This window comes from Lepisosteus platostomus, chromosome 26 (assembly GCF_059453375.1).
Source record: "Lepisosteus platostomus isolate fLepPlt1 chromosome 26, fLepPlt1.hap1, whole genome shotgun sequence".
Taxonomy (NCBI): Eukaryota; Metazoa; Chordata; class Actinopteri; order Semionotiformes; family Lepisosteidae; genus Lepisosteus; species Lepisosteus platostomus.
This window is the reverse complement of record NC_142636.1, coordinates 10,496,084-10,513,365: the sequence shown is the minus strand read 5'-3', so window position 1 is coordinate 10,513,365 and position 17,282 is coordinate 10,496,084. Positions and strand designations below refer to the sequence as shown.

The window sequence follows — 17,282 nt, the reverse complement described above, 5'->3', positions numbered from 1 at the left end:
GCCCAGGCCAGTGTGAGAGTGATACAGCACCGAGACAGACAGAAATACAGCCCAGGCCAGTGTGAGAGTGATATAGCACTGAGACAGACAGAAATACAGCCCGGGCCAGTGTGAGAGTGATACAGCACTACGACACAAACAGTCCAACAGAAAGAACAAGCCTTTACTTCTGCCATCAGTCCACTAGGTGGCGCCAGAGCCCGTCTCTGACCGCGTTTCGAGGAAAGGCCGTAACGAGACCATCTGCAGCGCGACCGTCTCTCGTTGTGCTGCAGGTGTGGCAGGGAGGAGTGAGCAGAATTAACAGTCTGACCTGTAAGACCGTCTGGACTGGGCGATGTCCTGGACCGGCGCAGGACACCCCTGCCTAAATGTAGAGGCGCCTCAGGGGCTGGAAAAAATGAGCAAATGTGCCAAATTAAGTGAGTAGGGGGCTAGAGAGGTTGAGGGAGCAGTCAGTCTGGGTTCTAGATCGGTCATTAGCTCAGCGCAGTGATTGAGGTTGAGGGGGTGAGGGAGCAGTCAGTCTGAGTTCTAGATCAGTCATTAGCTCAGCGCAGTGATTGAGGTTGAGGGGGTGAGGGAGCAGTCAGTCTGAGTTCTAGATCAGTCATTAGCTCAGCGCAGTGATTGGGGTTGAGGGAGCAGTCAGTCTGGGTTCTAGATCGGTCATTAGCTCAGCGCAGTGATTGGGGTTGAGGGGGTGAGGGAGCAGTCAGTCTGAGTTCTAGATCAGTCATTAGCTCAGCGCAGTGATTGGGGTTGAGGGAGCAGTCAGTCTGGGTTCTAGATCGGTCATTAGCTCAGCGCAGTGATTGGGGTTGAGGGAGCAGTCAGTCTGGGTTCTAGATCGGTCATTAGCTCAGCGCAGTGATTGGGGTTGAGGGGGTGAGGGAGCAGTCAGTCTGAGTTCTAGATCAGTCATTAGCTCAGCGCAGTGATTGGGGTTGAGGGAGCAGTCAGTCTGGGTTCTAGATCGGTCATTAGCTCAGCGCAGTGATTGGGGTTGAGGGAGCAGTCAGTCTGGGTTCTAGATCTGTCATGAGCTCAGCGCCGTGATTGGGGTTGAGGGGGTGAGGGAGCAGTGCACGTCTGTGTGCACCCCTGTGTTGGTGTGAGCCCGTGTGTCATGTGATCACACATCCGAGTGTGGGCTCCCTGCAAGAGAGGGGATTACCCAGCTGCCATGCCGATGGGCAGGAGGATGGGGGCTGTCCTGTGGGGACCCCGCGCCGAGGAAGACGAGAGACATGTTGACAGACAGTGGCGCCCACACCTTGGATGGCTAATTACAAGCCTTCGTCAGGGGCTGTCTCGTTGTGATGGGGACCTGGTGTCTGGGGTCTGCGGGTTCCACTGGTTTCTTCGCCATGAAGTCCGAATCCCCCCCTTGTGTTAATCTGTCCAGTACTGCTGGACTGGGCCACTCTGACCTGGGTCCAGGGTTCTGAACAGGTTCAGTACGTTTGGATCAGACACACTTGACCTCTCTTACAAGATACAGGAACAGCGCTGTTGCCAAAGGTTTGCAGGGATATGAACTACGGAAACATACGGACAGATCAGGGAGTTCAGCTGGATCAGCTTGTTAAGTTTAGAATAATGACTTTGACAAGGCCGAGGACGAATTTAAAATATTATTAAAAATTCATGATTATGTGTATGCCATTATGCTACCTCAGCACAGCTTGTACAAGAGCACTGTATCTAGTAGTAAAATCCGGGTTTTATCAGACTGCTGTGCACTGGGAGCACTGTAACACCTGGAGTGGATCAGACTGCTGTGCACTGGGAGTCTGACTGACAGCACTGTAACACCTGGAGTAGATCAGGCTGCTGTGCACTGGGAGTCTGACTGACAGCACTGTAACACCTGGAGTGGATCAGACTGCTGTGCACTGGGAGTCTGACTGACAGCACTGTAAAACCTGGAGTGGATCAGACTGCTGTGCACTGGGAGTCTGACAGCACTGTAAAGCCTGGAGTGGATCAGACTGCTGTGCACTGGGAAAGAAGAGAGAGCATCCCATTTCTTTAGCGATACAAAAACAGTCGCACGAGTTAATAAGTGTTACCCTGAAGTTCTCCGAGGCTGACATGACCGGACACTTATTATTCCGGGGAGCAGACAAGACCCCAGCTCCTGATCTTCAGAGCTCTGGGTTGACACGGAGAGGAGTGCAGACGAACAGCTCTAGCAGCCCGAGCAGTCCAGGAGGAGAAAGCCTGTGCAGATTAAAAATAGACCAGGCGTTAGTTTCTCTGCTTCCTTGTTTTCTTGCTTTTCCACTCCCTGCAGCTCGGAGCGCGGCACCCCAGCCCTGCTCTGCCTCTCATTCATGAGCAGTAAGTAGGTCAGTCATGCGCTGGAGGGGGGGAGTCAGTGTGCCCACGTGGGGCTGCGTCTCATTCTCAGGCAGTCAGAGCGTGGGTCTGTCCATCAGAGTGTCTGTCCATCAGAGTGTCATTCAGAGAGTCAATCACGGTGTCAGTCCATCAGAGAGTCCAGCAGACACTCTGATTGACCCTCTGATGATCAGAGTGTCCATTGGAGTGTCAGTCCATCAGAGTGTCAATCAGAGTGTCAACTAGAGATTCGATCACAGAGTCAGTTCACCAGAGTGTCAATTGAAGAGCCAGTCAGGGTGTCAGTCCATCAGAGAGTCAATCAGAGTGTCAGTCCACGAGAGAGCCAGTCAGACTGTATAGCGCACAGTGTGTCTGACAGTCAGGGCAGTACTGACTCCAGTCAGTGTAGGACTCAGGTTTACTGGGGAACACATTTGGGGAAGCTCAGTTTTTGTGGGTGCAGCACAAGCTGTGTCTAAACTGGGCCCATTATCCTGTTTGCGAGTGCAGCATGAGTCAGTGGAGCATAGTGCCTGAGTACTCCAGGGGTCCTGGCTCATCAATAATTCAGGATCTGGCTGGGAGCCGTCGGAAGCACTTTCTGGCAGTGGCTGTGTCAGCTCTGAGGACAAACCTCTCCAGGAAAAAGAGTGCTTTACCTCTCTTTCATTAGCCTCCTCCTTCTCTGCCCCCTCCCTCTGTCTCTCCTGTACAGGTACGTGTCCTGTCAGCTCTGTTTCTCCTGTATGTGTCCTGGCACCTCCCTCTGTCTCTCCTGTACGTGTCCTGTCAGCTCTGTTTCTCCTGTATGTGTCCTGTCACCTCTGTCTCCCTCGCTCCTGTATACTGTGATTCTGTTACAGTTCTCTGTCAGACTGTCACTGTTGTACATCACACTGACTCTGTGCGGTGATACACTGGCACAGCTCTGTGTCACACTGACTCTGGGCTGTGATACACTGTCGCTGCTCTGTGTCACACAGACCCTGTGCTGTGATACACTGGCACCGCTCTGTGTCATACTGACTGTGCTGTGATACGCTGTCGGCGCTCTGTGTCACACTGACTCTGTGCTGTGATACACTGTCCCTGCTCTGTCACACAGACCCTGTGCTGTGATACACTGTCTCTACTCTGTGTCATACTGACTGTGCTGTGATACGCTGTCCCTGCTCTGTGTCACACTGACTCTGTGCTGTGATACACTGTCCCTGCTCTGTGTCACACTGACTGTGCTGTGATACGCTGTCGGCGCTCTGTGTCACACTGACTCTGTGCTGTGATACACTGGAGCCGCTCTGTGTCACACTGACTCTGTGCTGTGATACACTGTCACTGTTCTGTGTCACACAGACCCTGTGCTGTGACACAGTTTCACTTGCTTTACCAGCTCATATCTTCTCCTGGCTGAGAGCAGTGAGGCTCAGCGCTGTCTTCTACAAGAAGGTGCGCTGGAGGTCAGTGTCTCTGGGGGGCCCAGGCAGGAAGAGGGATAAAAATAGAGTTTCTGTCTCAGGGACAGAGCCAGAGAGGACGTGACAGTGGAGGAGGGGAGTGGAGGAAGAATCTAGGAAAGGTGAAGGAGAGAAGAGGAGAGGAGCAGCGACACTAACTGCAGTAACAGCAGTGGCATTGACAGGAGAACCATGAGCATTAAAAGCAGCAGTAGTGGCATTAGTAATACTTCCGGTTACAGTACTACCAGTAGCAACAGTAATAATGGCAGTAGTAAAAGTAACAGTAAGAGTAATAGCAGCAGTAACAGTAGAAAGAGCAGCAGGGACAGTAGCAGTAACAGTAGTAACTGTAGCAATAATAATAATTCCTTACACTTATAAAGGATTTTCCTGGGCACTGCACTCTATGTGCTTTACAGGTAATGGGTATTCCCCTCCACCACCACCAGTGTACAGCCCCACCTAAGAGCAGCAGTAGCAGGAGCAGCAGGGACAGCAGTAGCAGTAGGAGCAGGGACAGCAGTAGCAGTAGGAGCAGCAGGGACAGCAGTAGCAGTAGGAGCAGGGACAGCAGTAGCAGTAGGAGCAGCAGGGACAGCAGTAGCAGTAGGAGCAGCAGTAACAGTAGCAGCAGGAGGAGCAGCAGGGACAGCAGTAGCAGTAGCAGCAGGGACAGCAGTAGCAGTAGGAGCAGCAGGGACAGCAGTAGCAGTAGGAGCAGCAGGGACAGCAGTAGCAGGAGGAGCAGCAGTAACAGTAGCAGCAGGAGGAGCAGCAGGGACAGCAGTAGCAGTAGCAGCAGGGACAGCAGTAGCAGTAGGAGCAGCAGGGACAGCAGTAGCAGTAGCAGCAGGGACAGCAGTAGCAGTAGGAGCAGGGACAGCAGTAGCAGTAGGAGCAGCAGTAACAGTAGCAGCAGGAGGAGCAGCAGGGACAGCAGTAGCAGTAGCAGTAGCAGTAGCAGTAGCAGTAGCAGTAGCTGTGGCTGCAGGGACAGGGACGTGGTTACTGCTCCAGACTGCTGGTGTGTTTCAGCACCAGGGACAGGGACAGAGAGGGGGAGCAGGACGGGCCCACGGGGAGGAGAGGCCCCCGTGGAAAGGACACGACGCGTGACGCGCGAAGAAATTCCGGGAGCCTCTGGAGAGAGCGAGAGAGCTGGGAGGGGGAGGAGGAGGAGGAGGAGGGGGGGAGAGAGAGAGAGAGAGAGACGCCGCGTGCACCTCGCGACTCTAACCGAAGCACACCTCGGCTCTCCCTCTGCCGTCACGCGCTGGCACCCCCCCGGCTCCCGCACTCGGGACGAAAAACCGTCGCGCTACGTGGATTTTGGTCTCCCCCCCCCCCCACTACCCAAAAACAAATCTCTCCGAAAGCCGAAAGAGGGCTCGGGCACAGCGCAGAGAGACGCCTCCCAGCAGCACTGCGGACAGCGGACAGCGGCGCCGGGATGGAATGAGCTCATGTGATCAATCCCGCTGTGCGGACCGCCGCCGACCTCCCTCCGTGAAAACCGCATTTCTCCCCTCCAGCCCGATGCGCTGAGGACTGGTCGTGCGGGGCGCCCGGGTGACGAGCTCCGGTTCCTGAGAGCGGGGAGGCGGACACGCGCATCATGTAGGCACGGCTCCTCCTTCCTGCGCTCGAGAGCACTCGGGGCTCCTGGGAGCCCGAACCGGACTGCGCCGCCTCAGAACATGTCGGCACCGCTTCCAGCGCGCTGCCTCCGGCTCGGCTAAGGGAGACGCCACGGACCGGTCGAGCGAAGGAGCACAGAACCGCCGCCTCCGCTCTCTCCTGCCCCGGCGCCGTGACAGCGGGCCGCCGCGCGGCCGTCCCGAGGACAGCCATGGCCCGACTGCTGTGGCTGTGCCTGCTCGCGAGCTGGAGACGTGAGTGCGGGTGCGGGTGCGCGTGTGAGGAGGGGGTTGGGGGGGCGTCGCGCGTCGCGTGCCGCTGGGATGCTGTCGCGTGCGGTGCGCGGGCGAGTTATGTAATGTGACCGGCGAGGAAGGGTCAGCTCGCGCGCGTGTGTTTCGGCCGGTGTGTCTGTTGTTGGTCCTGTCGCTCGTCATCAGCGTTGGCTTTGTGTTTCTGTGTTTGGGGTCTTGTACGATCGAGCGCTGGGCGATATCTGAGTGGCGTGCGAGTGTGGGCACCCTGTGACAGCGTGTCCCCACGAACCCTGGGCCCCCTGGCGGACGGAACACACAGAACAGGCCAGGACGTCCCCACAGTGGAGACACGCAGGGGCGTCAAGGGGCGGGCACTGACGAGCTGTTAGGGCTGTGTGGTCCACTGTGTGCCCAGTCAAAGTCCTGACAGTCCAGTCCTCCGAATGCCTGGTCTGCACACGAGCGTCCCGGACAGGGCACCGGCGGGGACAAGGGGGCGGGGCCTCTGGGTGGCTGCAGGTTCAACGCCAAGGTGGGGGCACAGCTGCTCCAGAGCACTCCGATTCCGTAATGGCTGTGGTGTTTGTAGAACACCAGTCAGATCCAGTAGTCCGCACTGTCAGCCATGCTTTCTCCTAAAGCTGCTGAAGCTGTCACAAGTACCTCTACTACTACAGCTATTACCAATACTTCAGCTGCTATAGTTACTACTGTCACTAATACTTCAACTGCTACTGTTACTACTGTTACTAACACTTCTACTTCTAGTGTGAATGTTAACTTCACTGCTGTATATGTGCTGTGTGCACTGTACAGGTGTAGTAGGAGTTCAGTGTGTGTGATGTATGGAGCAGTAGGAGTTCAGTGTGTGTGATGTATGGAGCAGTAGGAGTGCAGTGTGTGATGTATGGAGCAGTAGGAGTGCAGTGTGTGTGATGTATGGAGCAGTAGGAGTGCAGTGTGTGATGTATGGAGCAGTAGGAGTGCAGTGTGTGGTGTATGGAGCAGTAGGAGTGCAGTGTGTGATGTATGGAGCAGTAGGAGTGCAGTGTGTGTGATGTATGGAGCAGTAGGAGTGCAGTGTGTGTGATGTATGGAGCAGTAGGAGTGCAGTGTGTGATGTATGGAGCAGTAGGAGTGCAGTGTGTGGTGTATGGAGCAGTAGGAGTGCAGTGTGTGTGATGTATGGATGCAGTAGGAGTGCAGTGTGTGTGATGTATGGAGCAGTAGGAGTGCAGTGTGTGTGGTGTATGGATGCAGTAGGAGTGCAGTGTGTGGTGTATGGATGCAGTAGGAGTGCAGTGTGTGTGATGTATGGAGCAGTAGGAGTGCAGTGTGTGTGGTGTATGGATGCAGTAGGAGTGCAGTGTGTGGTGTATGGAGCAGTAGGAGTGCAGTGTGTGATGTATGGAGCAGTAGGAGTGCAGTGTGTGGTGTATGGATGCAGTAGGAGTGCAGTGTGTGGTGTATGGAGCAGTAGGAGTGCAGTGCGTGATGTATGGAGCAGTAGGAGTGCAGTGTGTGGTGTATGGAGCAGTAGGAGTGCAGTGTGTGGTGTATGGAGCAGTAGGAGTGCAGTGTGTGTGGTGTATGGAGCAGTAGGAGTGCAGTGTGTGTGATGTATGGAGCAGTAGGAGTGCAGTGTGTGTGATGTATGGAGCAGTAGGAGTGCAGTGTGTGGTGTATGGAGCAGTAGGAGTGCAGTGTGTGTGATGTATGGAGCAGTAGGAGTGCAGTGTGTGATGTATGGAGCAGTAGGAGTGCAGTGTGTGTGATGTATGGAGCAGTAGGAGTGCAGTGTGTGGTGTATGGAGCAGTAGGAGTGCAGTGTGTGATGTATGGAGCAGTAGGAGTGCAGTGTGTGTGGTGTATGGAGCAGTAGGAGTGCAGTGTGTGATGTATGGAGCAGTAGGAGTGCAGTGTGTGATGTATGGAGCAGTAGGAGTGCAGTGTGTGTGATGTATGGAGCAGTAGGAGTGCAGTGTGTGATGTATGGAGCAGTAGGAGTGCAGTGTGTGATGTATGGAGCAGTAGGAGTGCAGTGTGTGTGATGTATGGAGCAGTAGGAGTGCAGTGTGTGGTGTATGGAGCAGTAGGAGTTCAGTGTGTGTGGTGTATGGAGCAGTAGGAGTGCAGTGTGTGTGATGTATGGATGCAGTAGGAGTGCAGTGTGTGTGATGTATGGAGCAGTAGGAGTGCAGTGTGTGGTGTATGGATGCAGTAGGAGTGCAGTGTGTGTGATGTATGGAGCAGTAGGAGTGCAGTGTGTGTGGTGTATGGATGCAGTAGGAGTGCAGTGTGTGGTGTATGGATGCAGTAGGAGTGCAGTGTGTGTGATGTATGGAGCAGTAGGAGTGCAGTGTGTGTGATGTATGGAGCAGTAGGAGTGCAGTGTGTGGTGTATGGAGCAGTAGGAGTGCAGTGTGTGTGATGTATGGAGCAGTAGGAGTGCAGTGTGTGATGTATGGAGCAGTAGGAGTGCAGTGTGTGTGATGTATGGAGCAGTAGGAGTGCAGTGTGTGGTGTATGGAGCAGTAGGAGTGCAGTGTGTGTGATGTATGGAGCAGTAGGAGTGCAGTGTGTGTGATGTATGGATGCAGTAGGAGTGCAGTGTGTGGTGTATGGAGCAGTAGGAGTGCAGTGTGTGTGATGTATGGATGCAGTAGGAGTGCAGTGTGTGGTGTATGGATGCAGTAGGAGTGCAGTGTGTGTGATGTATGGAGCAGTAGGAGTGCAGTGTGTGATGTATGGAGCAGTAGGAGTGCAGTGTGTGTGATGTTTGGAGCAGTAGGAGTGCAGTGTGTGTGATGTATGGAGCAGTAGGAGTGCAGTGTGTGTGATGTATGGAGCAGTAGGAGTGCAGTGTGTGTGATGTATGGATGCAGTAGGAGTGCAGTGTGTGATGTATGGAGCAGTAGGAGTGCAGTGTGTGGTGTATGGATGCAGTAGGAGTGCAGTGTGTTTGATGTATGGAGCAGTAGGAGTGCAGTGTGTGATGTATGGAGCAGTAGGAGTGCAGTGTGTGTGATGTATGGAGCAGTAGGAGTGCAGTGTGTGGTGTATGGAGCAGTAGGAGTGCAGTGTGTGATGTATGGAGCAGTAGGAGTGCAGTGTGTGTGATGTATGGAGCAGTAGGAGTGCAGTGTGTGGTGTATGGAGCAGTAGGAGTGCAGTGTGTGTGATGTACGAAGCAGTAGGAGTTCAGTGTGTGTGATGTACGGAGCAGTAGGAGTGCAGTGTGTGTGATGTATGGATGCAGTAGGAGTGCAGTGTGTGTGATGTATGGAGCAGTAGGAGTGCAGTGTGTTTGATGTATGGAGCAGTAGGAGTGCAGTGTGTGTGGTGTACGGAGCAGTAGGAGTGCAGTGTGTGTGATGTATGGAGCAGTAGGAGTGCAGTGTGTGTGATGTATGGAGCAGTAGGAGTGCAGTGTGTGATGTATGGAGCAGTAGGAGTGCAGTGTGTGTGATGTATGGAGCAGTAGGAGTGCAGTGTGTGGTGTATGGAGCAGTAGGAGTTCAGTGTGTGTGATGTATGGAGCAGTAGGAGTGCAGTGTGTGTGATGTATGGATGCAGTAGGAGTGCAGTGTGTGATGTATGGATGCAGTAGGAGTGCAGTGTGTGTGATGTATGGAGCAGTAGGAGTGCAGTGTGTGTGATGTATGGAGCAGTAGGAGTGCAGTGTGTGTGATGTATGGAGCAGTAGGAGTTCAGTGTGTGTGATGTATGGAGCAGTAGGAGTGCAGTGTGTGTGATGTATGGATGCAGTAGGAGTGCAGTGTGTGTGATGTATGGAGCAGTAGGAGTTCAGTGTGTGTGATGTATGGAGCAGTAGGAGTGCAGTGTGTGTGATGTATGGAGCAGTAGGAGTTCAGTGTGTGTGATGTATGGAGCAGTAGGAGTGCAGTGTGTGTGATGTATGGATGCAGTAGGAGTGCAGTGTGTGATGTATGGAGCAGTAGGAGTGCAGTGTGTGTGATGTATGGAGCAGTAGGAGTGCAGTGTGTGTGATGTATGGAGCAGTAGGAGTTCAGTGTGTGTGGTGTATGGAGCAGTAGGAGTTCAGTGTGTGTGATGTATGGATGCAGTAGGAGTGCAGTGTGTGTGATGTATGGAGCAGTAGGAGTGCAGTGTGTGGTGTATGGAGCAGTAGGAGTGCAGTGTGTGATGTATGGAGCAGTAGGAGTGCAGTGTGTGGTGTATGGAGCAGTAGGAGTGCAGTGTGTGGTGTATGGATGCAGTAGGAGTGCAGTGTGCGTGATGTATGGAGCAGTAGGAGTGCAGTGTGTGTGATGTATGGAGCAGTAGGAGTGCAGTGTGTTTGATGTATGGAGCAGTAGGAGTGCAGTGTGTGATGTATGGATGCAGTAGGAGTGCAGTTTGTGTGATGTATGGAGCAGTAGGAGTGCAGTGTGTGGTGTATGGATGCAGTAGGAGTGCAGTGTGTTTGATGTATGGAGCAGTAGGAGTGCAGTGTGTGTGATGTACGGAGCAGTAGGAGTGCAGTGTGTTTGATGTACGGAGCAGTAGGAGTGCAGTGTGTGGTGTATGGAGCAGTAGGAGTGCAGTGTGTGTGATGTACGGAGCAGTAGGAGTTCAGTGTGTGTGATGTATGGAGCAGTAGGAGTGCAGTGTGTGTGATGTATGGAGCAGTAGGAGTGCAGTGTGTGTGATGTATGGAGCAGTAGGAGTGCAGTGTGTGTGATGTATGGAGCAGTAGGAGTGCAGTGTGTGGTGTATGGAGCAGTAGGAGTGCAGTGTGTGTGATGTATGGAGCAGTAGGAGTGCAGTGTGTGATGTATGGAGCAGTAGGAGTGCAGTGTGTGATGTATGGAGCAGTAGGAGTGCAGTGTGTGATGTATGGATGCAGTAGGAGTGCAGTGTGTGTGATGTACGGAGCAGTAGGAGTGCAGTGTGTGTGATGTATGGAGCAGTAGGAGTGCAGTGTGTGTGATGTATGGAGCAGTAGGAGTGCAGTGTGTGGTGTATGGAGCAGTAGGAGTGCAGTGTGTGGTGTATGGAGCAGTAGGAGTGCAGTGTGTGGTGTATGGATGCAGTAGGAGTGCAGTGTGTGTGATGTATGGAGCAGTAGGAGTGCAGTGTGTGTGATGTATGGAGCAGTAGGAGTGCAGTGTGTGATGTATGGAGCAGTAGGAGTGCAGTGTGTTTGATGTATGGAGCAGTAGGAGTGCAGTGTGTGATGTATGGAGCAGTAGGAGTTCAGTGTGTGTGATGTATGGATGCAGTAGGAGTGCAGTGTGTGTGATGTATGGAGCAGTAGGAGTGCAGTGTGTGTGATGTATGGATGCAGTAGGAGTGCAGTGTGTGATGTATGGAGCAGTAGGAGTGCAGTGTGTGATGTATGGAGCAGTAGGAGTGCAGTGTGTGTGATGTATGGAGCAGTAGGAGTGCAGTGTGTGTGATGTATGGAGCAGTAGGAGTGCAGTGTGTGTGATGTATGGAGCAGTAGGAGTGCAGTGTGTGTGGTGTATGGAGCAGTAGGAGTGCAGTGTGTGGTGTATGGAGCAGTAGGAGTGCAGTGTGTGATGTATGGAGCAGTAGGAGTGCAGTGTGTGTGATGTATGGAGCAGTAGGAGTGCAGTGTGCGTGATGTATGGAGCAGTAGGAGTGCAGTGTGTGGTGTATGGAGCAGTAGGAGTGCAGTGTGTGGTGTATGGAGCAGTAGGAGTGCAGTGTGTGATGTATGGAGCAGTAGGAGTGCAGTGTGTGTGATGTATGGATGCAGTAGGAGTGCAGTGTGTGTGATGTATGGAGCAGTAGGAGTGCAGTGTGTGTGATGTATGGATGCAGTAGGAGTGCAGTGTGTGGTGTATGGATGCAGTAGGAGTGCAGTGTGTGGTGTATGGAGCAGTAGGAGTGCAGTGTGTGATGTATGGAGCAGTAGGAGTGCAGTGTGTGATGTATGGAGCAGTAGGAGTGCAGTGTGTGATGTATGGATGCAGTAGGAGTGCAGTGTGTGATGTATGGATGCAGTAGGAGTGCAGTGTGTGGTGTATGGAGCAGTAGGAGTGCAGTGTGTGTGATGTATGGAGCAGTAGGAGTGCAGTGTGTGGTGTATGGATGCAGTAGGAGTGCAGTGTGTGTGATGTATGGAGCAGTAGGAGTGCAGTGTGTGGTGTATGGAGCAGTAGGAGTGCAGTGTGTGATGTATGGAGCAGTAGGAGTGCAGTGTGTGTGATGTACGGAGCAGTAGGAGTGCAGTGTGTGTGATGTATGGAGCAGTAGGAGTGCAGTGTGTGTGGTGTATGGAGCAGTAGGAGTGCAGTGTGTGTGATGTATGGAGCAGTAGGAGTGCAGTGTGTGTGATGTATGGAGCAGTAGGAGTGCAGTGTGTGTGATGTATGGATGCAGTAGGAGTGCAGTGTGCTGTATGTGTCCCTGTCAGTTTCCAGGCAGCTGTAGTGTCTCCTACCCCCTCCCCCTCCCCCACCCCCAGCCCCCTCCTTCTTCTCCCTCACTTCCCTGCCCTCTGCTCTCTGCTACAGGGCGAAAAGAGCCTGTTGTCTTGGCAACCACATCTCACAGGATTCCGTGTGCATGAGTGTGTGTGTAAGGATGAGCTGTCAGTGCAATAATAATAATTCCTACAGCACCTCATCCTCTCTGTAGTGTACACAGATCAGGGCAGGAGAGAGACACTGCTGCACCAGCCGAATTAAAGGGGCACTTTAGGGAGGACGGACAGTACATCTCTTTATGGAATCTAGTCAGAACAAGGTGTCCTGGGATTTTTAATGTCCTCACTTTTAAGTGTCCACAGTCACCATACGGTGGTGTGGTAGAAGAACGCCCCCTACTGGTCCATCAACTCCTTTTACAGCAGCAGCCTGGTTACCCAGTACTGCCCAGTCAGGGGTGTGTCGGTGTGTGAATTCAGGGGCAGTGTGAGAGGAGAGGGACAGCAGTGTCTCCAGTCCAGTCAGGGGGGTGTCAGTGTGTGAATTCAGGGGCAGTGTGAGAGGAGAGGGACAGCAGTGTCTCCAGTCCAGTCAGGGGTGTGTCAGTGTGTGAATTCAGGGGCAGTGTGAGAGGAGAGGGACAGCAGTGTCTCCAGTCCAGTCAGGGGTGTGTCAGTGTGTGAATTCAGGGGCAGTGTGAGAGGAGAGGGACAGCAGTGTCTCCAGTCCAGTCAGGGGTGTGTCGGTGTGTGAATTCAGGGGCAGTGTGAGAGGAGAGGGACAGCAGTGTCTCCAGTCCAGTCAGGGGGGTGTCAGTGTGTGAATTCAGGGGCAGTGTGAGAGGAGAGGGACAGCAGTGTCTCCAGTCCAGTCAGGGTTGTGTCAGTGTGTGAATTCAGGGGCAGTGTGAGAGGAGAGGGACAGCAGTGTCTCCAGTCCAGTCAGGGGGGTGTCAGTGTGAGAGGAGAGGGACAGCAGTGTCTCCAGTCCAGTCAGGGGTGTGTCAGTGTGTGAATTCAGGGGCAGTGTGAGAGGAGAGGGACAGCAGTGTCTCTAGCAGTGTCTCCAGTCCAGCCAGGTGTGTGTCAGTTTGCTGGTGAATCCAGGACAAGAGGAGAAGGAAATCTATAACCATTGATCTATACCGTAGGGAGCCTGACAGCAGACACGGAAGAACGATTGGTGGAGCATCTCTTAAACCCCGCCCACTACAACAAACTGATCCGTCCGGCGACCAATGGCTCGGAGCTGGTGACTGTGCAGCTGATGGTGTCTCTGGCTCAGCTGATCAGCGTGGTGAGTCTCCAGAGGGGCTGGCCTGCACCGTGGGGTCTGTTCTGCACCGTCGCTCTGCATTCAGCCACTAACATGGTTTCTTCCTGTTCCCCTATGCCTGCAGCATGAGCGAGAGCAGATCATGACCACGAATGTGTGGCTGACGCAGGTGAGTCTCTTGGTCTCTCTCCATCACTGCTTCTCTACTGCACAATAGACTGGCTTGAGGGCGGACAGTGGTTCACATTGCTGCCCCGCAGCACAGTGGCCCTGGGATCAATCCTGAACCTGGGCTGCTGTCTGTGTGGAGTTTGCATGTTCTCCCTTTGTTTGTGTGGGTTTCCTCCCACAGTCCAAAGACACGCTGGTGGGTTAATTGGCTTCTGGGAAAACCGGCCCTGGTGTGTGTGAGTGTGTGTGTGTCCTGTGATGGACTGGTGTCCTCTCCAGGGTGTGTGAGTGTGTGTGTGTGTGTCTATGTGTCCTGTGATAGACTGTCGTCTTGTCCAGGGTGTGTGTGTGTGTGTCCTGTGATGGACTGGTGTCCTCTCCAGGGTGTGTGTCTGTGTGTGCTATGATGGACGCGTGTCCTCTCCAGGGTGTGTGAGAGTGTGTGTGTCTATGTGTCCTGTGATGGACTCGTGTCCTCTCCAGGGTGTGTGTCTATGTGTGCTGTGATGGACTCGTGTCCTTTCCAGGGTGTGTGAGAGTGTGTGTGTCTATCTGTCCTGTGATGGACTCGTGTCCTCTCCAGGGTGTGTGAGAGAGTGTGTCTATCTGTCCTGCGATGGACTGGCGTCCTGTCCAGGGTGTATCCTGCCTTGCACCCGTTGTTTGCAGGGATAGACTACGCCCCCCCGAATAAGATGAGGTGGGAGGTTAGATCAGAGCTCTCAGCGGCGCCCCCTTGTGTGTGTTGGCAGGAGTGGCAGGACTACCGCCTGACGTGGGACCCGAACGAGTTTGGAGGGATGGTGAAGGTGCGGCTGCCCTCGAAGCACATCTGGCTGCCGGACGTCGTCCTCTACAACAAGTGAGTGCCCCCCCCGCCCCCCCGCGGCTCCGTACAGCGCCCCCTCCCCTGCCCCCCCTCACCCTCTGTCTCCCCGGCAGCGCGGACGGGATGTACGAGGTGTCCTTCTACTCCAACGCCGTGGTGTCCTACGACGGCAGTATCTTCTGGCTCCCGCCGGCCATCTACAAGAGCGCCTGCAAGATCGAGGTCAAGCACTTCCCCTTCGACCAGCAGAACTGCACGCTCAAGTTCCGCTCCTGGACCTACGACCGCACCGAGATCGACCTGGTGCTGCGCTCCGACGTGGCCAGCATGGACGACTTCACCCCCAGCGGCGAGTGGGACATCATCGCCCTGCCGGGGCGGCGCAACGAGAACCCGGCCGACTCCACCTACGTGGACATCACCTACGACTTCATCATCCGCCGCAAGCCCCTCTTCTACACCATCAACCTCATCATCCCCTGCGTGCTCATCACCTCGCTGGCCATCCTGGTCTTCTACCTGCCCTCGGACTGCGGCGAGAAGATGACGCTCTGCATCTCCGTGCTGCTGGCCCTCACCGTCTTCCTGCTGCTCATCTCCAAGATCGTGCCGCCCACCTCGCTGGACGTGCCGCTGGTGGGGAAGTACCTGATGTTCACCATGGTGCTGGTGACCTTCTCCATCGTCACCAGCGTGTGCGTGCTCAACGTGCACCACCGCTCGCCCACCACGCACACCATGCCCCCCTGGGTCAAGCTGGTCTTCCTGGAGAAGCTGCCCGCCCTGCTGTTCATGCGCCAGCCGCGCCACAACTGCGCCCGGCAGCGGCTGCGCCAGCGGCGCCGCGCCCGCGAGGGGCGGGAGGGCCGCGCCGCCCCCTGCACCTGCTACGTCAACCGCGCCACCGTGCAGGGCTTCGGGGCGGAGCTGGGGGCGCCGGCGGGGGGGGGCCCCGACGGGCTGAACGGGCTCAGGGACGCCCCGCCGCCCCGGAACCCGCCGCAGAAGCAGCCGGCCCCGCCCCCTCACTCCTCCTCTTCCTCCTCCTCCTTCTTCCTCGGCCAGGCCTGCCCCGGGTTCGAGGAGGCGGTGGAGGGTGTGAGGTTTATCGCCAACCACATGAAGAGCGAGGACGACGACCAGAGCGTGAGTCACTGGGGGGGCTGGTGGGGGCTGGGGAGAGTCTGACAGTGTTGGGGTGACTGGGGCGCTCAGAGAGTCAGTCAGTGTTGGGGTGACTGGGGAGAGTCAGTCAGTGTTGGGGTGACTGGGGAGAGTCGGACAGTGTTGGGGTGACTGGGGCGCTCAGAGAGTCAGTCAGTGTTGGGGTGACTGGGGAGAGTCAGTCAGTGTTGGGGTGACTGGGGAGAGTTGGTCAGTGTTGGGGTGATTGGGAAGAGTTGGTCAGTGTTGGGGTGACTGGGGAGAGTCGGACAGTGTTGGGGTGATTGGGGAGAGTTGGTCAGTGTTGGGGAGAGTCTGACAGTGTTGGGGTGACTGGGGTGCTCAGAGAGTCGGTCAGTGTTGTTCTCCACCCCCACCTGAACCCTAACCCGGTCTCCCCTGGCTGCAGGTCAGCGAGGACTGGAAATACGTTGCCATGGTGATCGACCGCCTCTTCTTGTGGATCTTCGTGTTCGTCTGCGTCTTCGGCACGGTGGGCATGTTCCTGCAGCCACTCTTCCAGAACTACACCGCCAAGACCGCCCTCCATATCCCAGAGTGACCAATCACCTGGCGCCTGGGGCCGGGGGGTGGGGACCCAACGGCCAATCACCTTCCGCGACTGAGGACTGATTGACAGCTGGGCCACCCAACCGAAAAGCAAGAAAAATGAGCCACGCCTACACCTCAGCAGTAACAGCAGCAGAATCTAAGAAACAGCAGCACCTCCTGGAGCCCCCTTGCGTGAGCGCTGCACAATCCAGCCAGCGAGAGAGAGAGAGAGAGAGAGAGAGAGAGAGCGCAGCTGGTCTCTTCTCAAGCAGCGGACTCAGAGGAAGCCAGCCTCTCCCACCACCGAGGCCAGTCCCAAGCTGAGATTCTCCGGCGGACCACAGCCCCGCCCCCTGCTCTCATCTCTGGAGCATCGCCGCGTCTCTATGACTCTGCACAACAGCGCCAGCTAGTGGCGGGGGCAGAGCTGGAGGGAGGGGGCAGAGGGACGGCATTGTGAGATTAGACGTAGAGTCTCCGTGTGTCACAGTGATTTCACACTTGGTGTCTTGTGCGGGGCCCGTGTCTGTGTGTCCGCCTTTGCAACGATGTAGAAGTGACCCTCCCTGTCCCAGCTCGGGGGGTCCCCAGCTCCAATCCAGTGTGGGGGAGGGGGGAGGGGGCACAGCCCCGGCAGGGGGGCTCGAGGAGCCTTTCAGTCACCCCCAGGTTGTTGAGGGGGGACAGTAAAGTCAGGGACCACCCTGGCTTCGAGGCAAGGGACCCCAGAAAAGGGGACCAATGCTCTGGGGTGAGGAAGGGGAGGCTGAAGCCAGGAGCACCAGGATCCAGGAGGCCTGGATTCGGAAAAGGAAGAGGGGGGGCTGCTCAGCTTGTCCGCCCCCCCTCCCCTGGAGTGACCCCGAGAGCGGACGGGCGAAGGGGCGCAGACTCGTTGTCTCTTTCTGTTCTTTGTTCGGTTTTCTCTGGAGGGGAGAAGTGGGCTGGTGGGGCCCCCCCGCCCCTCGCTGTTCGTTGTGGTTTCGCTGTCCTTGTGTCCTGGAATGACCCAGCGCCATTAGAGCTTCAATAAAGATAGTAGTCCGACTCGCTCGCACCCGCGTCCTTCCTTCCAGCCCCCCCCACACTGCGTCACCCCCGTCTCTTCTCCCTGCCTGCAAGAGGGGGGGCTCAGGGGTGCTGGGGGTGCACCCAGGGCAGCAGAGAGGCA

At 55.4% G+C, this 17,282-nt stretch overlaps 2 protein-coding genes and 1 long non-coding RNA gene across 4 annotated transcripts; 2 read left to right on the top strand and 1 right to left on the bottom strand.

The window, feature by feature from the left end:
- Nucleotides 1–50: 50 nt before the first annotated feature.
- LOC148640070 (uncharacterized) lies at nucleotides 51–6,577 on the bottom strand. 2 transcript variants are annotated; one of them, XR_015930639.1, is made up of 3 exons: nucleotides 6,081–6,577; nucleotides 2,076–2,226; nucleotides 51–391 (listed from the first exon to the last, which is right to left on the bottom strand). It is a non-coding gene; the product is annotated as an uncharacterized LOC148640070 (long non-coding RNA). The 2 variants fall into 2 exon arrangements; XR_015930638.1 differs by lacking the exon at nucleotides 6,081–6,577 and adding an exon at nucleotides 3,009–3,392.
- Nucleotides 4,174–5,275, top strand: LOC148640071 (uncharacterized). The gene has a single exon (XM_088621034.1). It carries the CDS (start codon nucleotides 4,229–4,231, stop codon nucleotides 5,273–5,275), a length of 1,047 nt encoding a protein of 348 aa, XP_088477160.1. The 5' UTR covers nucleotides 4,174–4,228.
- Nucleotides 5,291–17,158, top strand: chrnb2 (cholinergic receptor, nicotinic, beta 2). Its single transcript, XM_088621031.1, has 6 exons — nucleotides 5,291–5,698; nucleotides 13,271–13,416; nucleotides 13,520–13,564; nucleotides 14,319–14,428; nucleotides 14,509–15,541; nucleotides 15,969–17,158. The coding sequence occupies exons 1-6, from the start codon at nucleotides 5,656–5,658 to the stop codon at nucleotides 16,119–16,121; spliced, it is 1,530 nt and encodes a 509-aa protein (XP_088477157.1). The 5' UTR covers nucleotides 5,291–5,655; the 3' UTR covers nucleotides 16,122–17,158.
- The last annotated feature ends 124 nt before the right edge of the window (nucleotides 17,159–17,282 follow it).

Excerpts from the sequence above, each read along its gene's own strand:
- chrnb2 (XM_088621031.1), top strand. The coding sequence starts at position 5,656 with ATGGCCCGACTGCTGTGGCTGTGCCTGCTCGCGAGCTGGAGAC. Across the intron at positions 5,699-13,270 it reads CCTGCTCGCGAGCTGGAGAC|GGAGCCTGACAGCAGACACG; the intron begins GTGAGTGCGGGT and ends TCTATACCGTAG. Across the intron at positions 13,565-14,318 it reads CGAATGTGTGGCTGACGCAG|GAGTGGCAGGACTACCGCCT; the intron begins GTGAGTCTCTTG and ends GTGTGTTGGCAG.
- LOC148640071 (XM_088621034.1), top strand. The coding sequence starts at position 4,229 with ATGGGTATTCCCCTCCACCACCACCAGTGTACAGCCCCACCTAAGAGC.